Raw genomic sequence first — 9,109 nt, 5'->3', positions numbered from 1 at the left:
CATCCTGTCACTCCGAGACCCACTCAGATCACACGCGTCCGCATTTCTCGTTCTTAATACTGATTTGTTACAATCAAAAATATATGCGCTTGGTCCGGTTGATACAAAAACATGGACGGAGAAGGGAAAAAAGCAAAAAGCAAAAAATGGCTCTGGTTTTAGCGTCTTACGTGTACCTGCTCTTTTGAGTGATGTCTTGGCTCGCTTGTCGAAAGCCTCTGCAGTCTCGCGAACGCCACAATATCCATGAGCCCCTCTTCTTCTATGTTCTCACCGTTGGTTGACGAAATTGCAACGTTGAACTTTGTAGTTCGACTTGACTTTTGGCCAAGCATCTCATAATGCACCTTCTTTGGCAGTGATCTTCTGCTAGAAGCTTGAGTCGGGTAGGGCTAGCTATCAAGTGACCAAGCGTTCCTAAGCATTCAGGAGAAACTTGGCCTTCGAAGCTCATGTATAGCACAGGTATTGCTGAGGTGCAACGTGAAATTAACTCCGATCTTGCCCGAATAGAGTTTTCACCGAGGGGCAATCTAATCAGATTCGACCTGATTCGACCAATCAATCTAATCAGATCCGTTGATCTTACCTATCTCCGACTAGCGCTGTTCGGTGCATATGTACCGTGTTCCTAGCAGAAACGGGGGATGGTACTTGACCTACATTGAGCTCGTATCGGAGCTTTTGTGGGCTCCTTGGCCCTGCTAGGCGAGACAGACTCTACAGTAGCGCGAACCCACTTAGTGCGATACCGTTGGTATTCACGCAATACTCCCGTATATTACGGTATCGGTATATCTCCAGGTGATACGCAACCTATACCTGGTATTACAGAAACCCAAACACAGCATTTCAACCGTGCAATCCCTGGTCTTGGCTGCGAAAAGTGAGACTTGTTACCTAATAATCCCGGCTCGACACGGCGTAATCAGATTGATAAGATGCTCTGAAACATTTGACCGGTGGATCGCATTCGGTCTCCCTAACCGATGCAGAATCCCACAGACTGCGTCATGCGGAACCTCAAAAGCCCGAGCTCGGCAAATCGAACGATCCACCAACTTCCTCCCCTAGAAACAATCCTCAAGCTTGCCCATCCTATTGTATCAGCATCTACGGGCCAACATGTCTAAATTCTGGCCCAAGGGAGGCCTCCCCGGCATCTTGCACCACTACGTGAGTTTCTGCTCCCCACAAAAGGTCAATTAGACCCTGACGGGAGCTAATACCACCCAGACCGAAACCCTCGTCACATTCGAATATGCCTCCAGCACTGTCCGCCAACCACACAGTCTCCTCTTCGTCGGAGGACTAGGCGACGGCCTCGCAACAACATCATACATGGCCGATCTCGCGCGCGCATTACAGCAATCCGAATGGTCCCTCTTCACCTTGAACCTCACCTCCTCCTACCAATCCTGGGGCCTTGGCCATCTGGACCGCGACACGAGCGAGATCGCGCAGTGTTTGGAGTATATTAAAGAATATAAGAAAGACAAATTCGGCGGCGGCAAGATCGCCGTCATGGGCCATTCCACCGGCAGCCAATGCGTGCTGCACTATCTTTCCCAAGCAAACCCCCATACAAACGTCCCAGCCTTTGACCCGGATGTCGAGCACATTAAGCGGCCCGTGCTTGATGGCGCGATTATGCAAGCTCCCGTTTCGGATCGCGAGGCTATCTTTTGGGTTTTGAAATGGGGCATCGGTGATACGACGCCTGAGAAGGCTCGTGCTGTATACGATGAAATGGAGTCACTGGCGCGCGAGGCTGTTGCTCGTGATTCCAAGCATGATACTATACTGCCTTTGGAGTTGACTTCCATGATTTATCCTGCTAACACGCCTATTAGTTGCAGGCGGTTCTTGAGTCTTGTTAGTCCCGAGAGTCCGCAATCGCCTCAGGAAGATGATCTGTTCAGTTCTGATCTGAGTGACGCGCACTTTGGGAAGACTTTTGGTATGATTCATGAGCGCGGATTGCTCAATCATAAGTTGATGGTCTTGATTTCTGGGAAGGACCAGTCTATTCCTGATTGGGTTGACAAGGATAAGATGCTGGCTAGGTGGCAGAATGCTACGGATCACAATGGCAAATATCAGATCTGGGATGACCAGCATACGGGTGTTATCCCTAATGCTTCTCATGCTTTGAGCAATGATGATCAGGCGGAGCCGCGCAAGTTCCTTGTTGAGAGAGTGCTAGGATACTTGAAGACAGCGGCGGAGAAAGCATAGGCTACGAATGTATACTAGGGTTTCAGGCGTTTTATATAGACTATGCAACAAAATATCACCTCCAACAGTCAATGCATGTAAACACTAAACCGGTTGGAGATTAAGCGAAGATCGAATGCGATAAGAAGCCAGGCTGTGTGGAGCGTCAGCTGACGAAAGATTCCAATATCTTCACCTGTTCGATTGCAACTAAGAAATTCACACAAATATCATTCGGTTTCATAGATAAGACTATAGGAATCATCGGATGTGGTACCTGCTCAGACTCGTCCTTGTTCGCCAAAACGACCCATTAACAAGAGAAACAGGAAAAATGGGCATAGCAATCGTCTCCGGCTGCCTCAATTTACTACGCCACGACGGCAAAAGCGAATCACTATTTCACTCGTAGTCAGCACAAAAACTACCGTCTCGCATGATCGCCTGCTAGCTCAATTCACAAACTATACCGACGACGGGTGGAGTTCCGTCGGCCAGGTACGCGATGCAAAACACTCGATTCGGAAATAAGTAGGAACTTGACCATTATGGATGGCTGCGAAATCGTCATCGTAGCATTCAAGCCGCACATGGCGCTAGAAATCTTTGAGTTGGATACTTGTGAAGAGAGCCCTAGCAGGAAAAATGGTAATCAGAATCCTGTGAGGTGTAACGATTGTAACGACGCAAGAGACAAAGGGTTGGACCAAAGACGGTGATCAGGATTATTATCCTCCTCCCTGCGTTGTTCGGGCAACTCCCAATATGGCGGCACAGATTGGCAAGCCTATGACTATTGAACGCAATGACATGCTACACCTAGCTCAACAGGGGGATCTTGTTTGGATATTTAAGATACTTGGGCATGTTGTCAAGCATATTGATGCCGATGGATTCGATGCCGCCATTATGCTTGCCGGGTCATCAATGGCTCTTCTGTCTGTTGCGTTGGATGGACTACTCGATGGCAGTGTCAAGAAGGGCCGTAAAAGAGCTGATGCCCTGGATCTGGCTGCCCATGCGACGCTGGGTATGGCGGAAATGTTTCGCACTGGAGTGCAGCTTGCTGACTTCCAAGAGTGTTTCGTCACGGGAGGTTCGACTATCACGGGGTTGACCACTGTTGAGAGTGCTGGCGTGAGGGGAGCTTTTGCTCGGGGTACGATTGATGGGACTGAGGCGTTGCGGGAATGAATGATGGGGTCTGGTGCTCATACTTGCTGAGTGATCCCATATCTCATTCTGATACTAGCGTTTACGGCTCCTAAATTATGGGCGGAAGTTTCAAATATGTCTCCGTGGATCAAACATTAACTTTACGCCTCTCTTGACTACAATTTTCAAGATTCTGAATAGTCTAGGGGGTGTTTATTGCAAGATGTTCTCATATCTGATGGTCTGATACTACTGATTAGGCTCTGCTGTATTTGGTTATATGGATTGACATAGATTAGCCTTTCGCTTCTATTGACTATATATGATATTTTAATATCATCGATTAAGTTCCGCCGTATCTAATGCATTTCCGTGGGTGGACATAGGTTGACATTATGCGTTTTCGTCTGACTAACTTTACAGGATTTCGAATGGTCTAGTAGTTATTCTTACTAGGCGTCCAAGTTCTGTTGTATAATCTGTTGAAGTTTCGTGTCTACTATTTTCATGGGTTAACCTGGATGGAACTTCCTAGGTGGCGCTTCTATTGATTGAAAATTCCAAATGGTATAGTAGTTATTCTTACCAAGTGTTGTAATGTCCCTATATTGCGCCTTTTATCCGATATAAGCATCCACGGTCCGCTATATATAATTTATTTAAGCTTCATGTCTATTTCCACGGACCAATATAGATTAACCTTACCCTTCTATTCACTACGCTATGCTGACAATTTTCCTGCTAGGCAGACACTAGCATATAGAGTCTACTTGTTACATGACAGGTTGAAGTCCTCCATAACTTACCCGTTTCTTACATAGACCAACCGTACAATCCTACATTTACACTAACTAATTACGAGACAACGCGTGATTAAAACCGGATATGTATCCATTGAACAATACACTCGAAAAGATAGAGTACATACACAGAAAAACAATCCAGCACGGAAAGATGGAATATATAGAACCAAAAAGGAACCAAAAGAAAAGGGGAAAGACAAAAGATTGGAAGACAAGACGCTCAGCTCAAATGCACCGAATGGTATCTAGTCGTCAAGATGAAAGTGAACAAAAGTACAAAACGAAAAGGAGATGAAAAAAGATGAAACCCGGGAATTTGGATGGGGAAGTGATCAGATCAGTTGTGACAGAGACAGGTATGGAGATGGCAGATAGACATCGATGGAATAATATGGCAAGGAAAAGGAAAAGAGTCGAAGTCAAGGTCCAAGGAAATATGTAAAGAACGGGAATCGTATGAGATGATTAAATTAGAACATGCCACCATCAACAGGGATGGCAGGAGGAGGGTATTGAGGGACAGCAGGCGGAGACCCGGACCGAGATTCCTGGCGCGCCCGCGCGTTCAGGTTACCACTCTCACTGGAAGCCTTGCGAAGACGATTGCGAGAGCGGGGACGGGATTCATCGTCCGGGAAGACGCTTTGCTCCTCCATAGTGCTGGGAGCTGGCGATGCAACCCGCGACGAGTCGTGCTTGTCGCTCTTGAAGGCACCCAGGATTGTTTGGGTTGCTGTGCCGCGGCGACGGCGGGGGTTCATCGGGGGAAGGGGTGGTGCGCCGCCGGATTGAGACTGGAGGCCGACAAGGGGGACGTTGGATGTTGAAGAGACGAATGTCGGCTCTGAGATTTGCTTCTTGTTCACCGGGCGCTTGAGGAGGGAGGTGTGTCCTGGGGCACGTTGGGGTGTTGTGTGGAAAGAACTGGCTGCGGAAGCTAGAGACGTGGATGAGGCGTCGGCTGGGACCTCGTTCAGAGGAGGAGTTGCGTTCGCAGAGTAGGGGGGTGCAGCAGGTGAGGGCCGGGGCGAGGCGCCGATGACTGAGGATGCGTTGGAGTTGGAGAAATGGAACGGACGCTCGTACTGGAAGCTCGGGGTGCCTGAACGGCTGGTGCTGCGGTATCTGCCCGAGGCGGCAGAGGGAGCACGGTCAAAGTTCAATGGCTCCGTCATCTCAACGGATGGGCGGTTGGAAGCGGGGAGAGAAATGGGCATGGGAGGCTCGAAGCCTTCAGGAACAACGAAGTTATCGTGCGCAATTACGGACCCCTCCTCCACGGTCTGGAGATCATCCCGCTCGCGGTATCTGGTCCGGCTCTTGGAGCGGCCAGATGCATCAGAGCCTGAACGGTCTCTCTGGGATCGGAAGCCCCCGTGTGGGGATGGCCCACGGCTGCGGCTGGACTCGCGTGATTCCTCGTGGCTGTTGTTACGGCTGAGAGTTGGCATACGGGATCTGAACGAACGCTCTCCAACTTGGGGAGAGCTAGAGTTGGAGTGCTGGCCAAAGCTGAAAGAGGGACGTTCCTCTCGCCACGAGTCATCCGAAGCAAGGGCGGGGGAGGACGAGTTGTTGTAGCCAAACAGCTTTTTCTGGTCTGGCTTGGGCGTGGCTTGCTTGCTGGCCTTGTGCTTCAAGAGAGCGAATGCGTTTCCAGTTCTGGTGAAGTCGGGGGTTGAACGGCCAGGAGTAGGGCTGCTGGATCTGCTCTCGCTCTCGGCAACGCTTCGTAGCTTCTCCTGCACTTTTCTGCGTCGTTCGGCCAGTTCAATGGCGAACTCCTCGCGCTCCTTCTGGGTGTCGGTGCTTCCGTCACGGCGATGGGAGAATGATGCCATTTCCTCTTTCCATGATGGAGTCTTCGACGCGGAACCGCTGTCCCCAATAGTGCCAGGGGCAGAAGAGTCCTGGCTGTTGCGGGAACCAGCTCCCTCTGCGAAATGACTTGAGGGAGCCTGCGAGCTTGCTGTACTGGGACGTGCAGCTGATGACGGCCGAGAATCTTCACGGGATTGTGGCATAGAAGTGTGAATTGGCTGGTCGGTTTCCTTTGGCACAGTCTCATCCGGCTGATGCTCAGGAAGACGAGGCGAGGGTAGAGGGAAGATGGAGGATCGATCACTTTGCTGGCGAAGGTGAGAGCGAACCATTCCGCCCATCCCACCGAAACCTGGGTCTGCCTGGATAGTCGGGGAATCAGCTCTCGTCGGGACAGCTTCGTGCGGGGAAACGGCATCAAAAGTTTCATTCTCCTCAATGGGCTTGAGGTCGCCTAGATCCGAGTATCTCACTTCTGGAAGAGTTTCGAGGTGATCCTTGGCTTGGGTGGATGGGGCGTTAGATGCCACGCTAGAACGCTGGATCGACTGGCCATACTCTGTTGCCAAAGATGTGGCCGATGAGAGGTCGTGCGAGCGGCGATCATCGCCTTCATCCCCCGAGTCGCTGGCAGTCGAGTTGGCATAGAAAGTCTTCGCTCCAGGAATATAGGGGGAAGCCTCGGTGCTGGAGGCGCGGGAGTGATCAACACCACGGTGCGCCTCACTGCTGTAGTGGGAAGAAGCGGACTCGGCTCTAGAGCGGTAGCTGGATTTGGACAGTCCTCGTGGGCGGTTGCTGACAGGCTCTGCGGGCAGAGGCCGGCGGGGGGGTGATGCCCTTCGCGGCGGCGGGGTATCTCGTCCTTGGTGCATCTGAAGCTGACGACGGGAGAATGCTTGCTCGTCGAATCCTGTGGCAGGGCGGTTGAACAAGCCCATGGCAGTGGCCTTACCATGGTCTTCGGGGTGAATTGAAGCAGCCAGAAGGGCGGTAACATCCTCAGCCTCGCTGGAAGGAGGGCTCAATGGAGGAGCAGCTCCGAAAGTTGCTGCTGTTGGTGAGAGGCGATCCTTCACAGAAGTCTCTCCGGAAATGCGAGGCTTGGGAGATGTCGCGGACGAAGGTGGGCTGGTAGGAGAAGTCGAAGCTGGCTCATTAATCGCAAGCTTCTGCAGGCGATCACGCAGGTTGCTCGCACTCCGAGAGTAGTTGCGGTTCAAAGAAGGAAGGTCAGGCGTTCCTGCACGCTGGCGGCTCAGACTCTCCAGGCGATGCAGAGTCGAGGTCTGCTGGTTCTGGGCTGCCTGAGTCAATCCCTGGCCATAAAGTCGACGGGATCGAACCGAGCCAGTTTTGGGGTTAGACATGGCAGAGCCAGACCGATGGGGCTCAGTTTCTGGGAATGGATACCCAACCGCTGGAGGCTGTGATGATGCGCTTAAAGGTGACTCGTCGACCGACGTCGCGGGAGTCAGTGAGTGAACGTTTGACAAAGGTCCGGAGGCAGTAGAGGAATATGTCGTCCGGTCGTTCGATGAGACAGTCGAAGGAGCGTATTCTGATTCCCGAGCAGCAGCCTCGCGCGCCTCCTCCGCAGTCCTCTCTTCCTTCTCCTTAAGACGCATTCGCTGAAAAGCCGAAAGATTCATGTCGTGTTCATATACCGGCTTCCCCATTCCCCGACTACCGCTCTCTGGCGCACCGGTAGGTCCCCCCGGGCCTCGAACCGGGATCTTATACACCTTCTGGCGACCCCCAAACAGGTTATTGCCTTCCGCCCGACGTCCTCTGCTCATCATACTCCCGGCTTGTGATCGGTCATCGTCTGTGCCGTATCCATCTCCCCCAGAGGCGAATGAATCCGTGCGGCCGAGGGCCATGGAGGGTCTGCTCCCGTCGTTGGAGGAGCATTCATCGATATCCGCGAGCATATTAGGGTTGTGGCCGAACAGATTCAATCTTGAGGCGCGTTTGGGAAACAACACGCTGTCGTCACTCGCCTTGCCGAGTAATGAGAGCGGGTCATCCTGTTCCTTCAGCATGCTAAACCGAGCCGACAGCTTCGGCATTAGCAGACTGGTGCGGAAGTCATCTGTTGAGGGGAGGGCGGCTGAGAGGTCGAAGTCGGGTTTGGGTTCCTGCACATCTTTCTTCTTGGATCCCTTTAAGCCGAATGTTGGTGACTCCCCCTCGAGACCCCCTAAGGTGTCCTTCACCTTCTTATTCTTGCGGAACCGGTTCATCATTGGTAATGTGAGTTCGGGAAGCAGGCCGTAATCGGCGAGAAAGGAATGTACAGTATCGCAACGGGTGGGCAATGGATTGAACGAATGTCGGTTATGTGGAGTGTACTTTAAACGCCGATAAATCAGTATATGCCCCCTCAATTGGAAAGGCTGACTCACTGGATGTTATCCAGAGGATGAAGAGAGCGGCATGATCTAAGTCAGAGAGAGAGAGAGAGGTTGAAAGTCCGAAATGCCAGAGATATCTGGAGTAGACAAATCACATAGGGAACGCGAAGAATGTCACGATTTGGAATGGATCCAGGTCCCTTAGCGTCGAAGTAAAATTAAAAAATTAAAATGAACTTCGGGATCGTCGAGCCCACCGTTCACATCACAAAGATGAGATGTTTCGAAATGAAAGTACAGTTTCTAGTCACTGAAATATACTATAGACTGTACTTGTTTGTTTACATTCATACTATATCCTCTGAAACCTGAAGTTCAAGGGGCTACCCGAGAGACATCCATGGAACTCGTGTATGGTATGGTCATAAGTCAGTGTTCAGATCCCCCCCACACGCCAAATATGCCCTAAATTACCGTCACACAATACATCCCCTTGCTTCATCCCTCCAACTTACTATCTCGGTATATGTCTCTCTCCTCTCGGTGGAACCCGGGGCTGAACGCCACCTCTCTACACCATGCGACACTGGCCAGACATGTACATGTGTCTACAGTGCATCCAAACAGTCGTGGGAACCGACAAGACGAAATCTTTTCCCGAGATCCGAGGGCCTGGACACGGGAAGCAAGATCGTCGCTTTATTACTTCATACCAGATCGGAGCTGAAATCAAATGGAGAAGGTGATCCAGTCCAA

At 51.2% G+C, this 9,109-nt stretch overlaps 3 protein-coding genes across 3 annotated transcripts; 2 read left to right on the top strand and 1 right to left on the bottom strand.

Moving 5' to 3' along the window:
- Positions 1-1,125: 1,125 nt before the first annotated feature.
- On the top strand, positions 1,126-2,238 carry sidJ (putative siderophore biosynthesis lipase/esterase; the record flags this gene model as incomplete). The annotated part of the gene is made up of 2 exons (XM_058509224.1): positions 1,126-1,176; positions 1,237-2,238. 2 exons carry the CDS (start codon positions 1,126-1,128, stop codon positions 2,236-2,238), a joined length of 1,053 nt encoding a protein of 350 aa, XP_058378203.1.
- A 569-nt stretch (positions 2,239-2,807) lies between these two features.
- Positions 2,808-3,411, top strand: N7446_000456 (uncharacterized protein; the record flags this gene model as incomplete). Its single annotated transcript, XM_058509223.1, has 2 exons — positions 2,808-2,865; positions 2,909-3,411. 2 exons carry the CDS (start codon positions 2,808-2,810, stop codon positions 3,409-3,411), a joined length of 561 nt encoding a protein of 186 aa, XP_058378202.1.
- A 1,234-nt stretch (positions 3,412-4,645) lies between these two features.
- On the bottom strand, positions 4,646-8,245 carry N7446_000455 (uncharacterized protein; the record flags this gene model as incomplete). Its single annotated transcript, XM_058509222.1, has 1 exon — positions 4,646-8,245. One exon carries the CDS (start codon positions 8,243-8,245, stop codon positions 4,646-4,648), a length of 3,600 nt encoding a protein of 1,199 aa, XP_058378201.1.
- Positions 8,246-9,109: the final 864 nt, after the last annotated feature.

Source organism: Penicillium canescens, assembly GCF_028828765.1.
Source record: "Penicillium canescens strain IBT 15451 chromosome Unknown utg000001l_segment0_segment0, whole genome shotgun sequence".
Lineage (NCBI taxonomy): Eukaryota > Fungi > Ascomycota > Eurotiomycetes > Eurotiales > Aspergillaceae > Penicillium > Penicillium canescens.
This window is presented reverse-complemented; position numbering and strand designations above follow the sequence as displayed.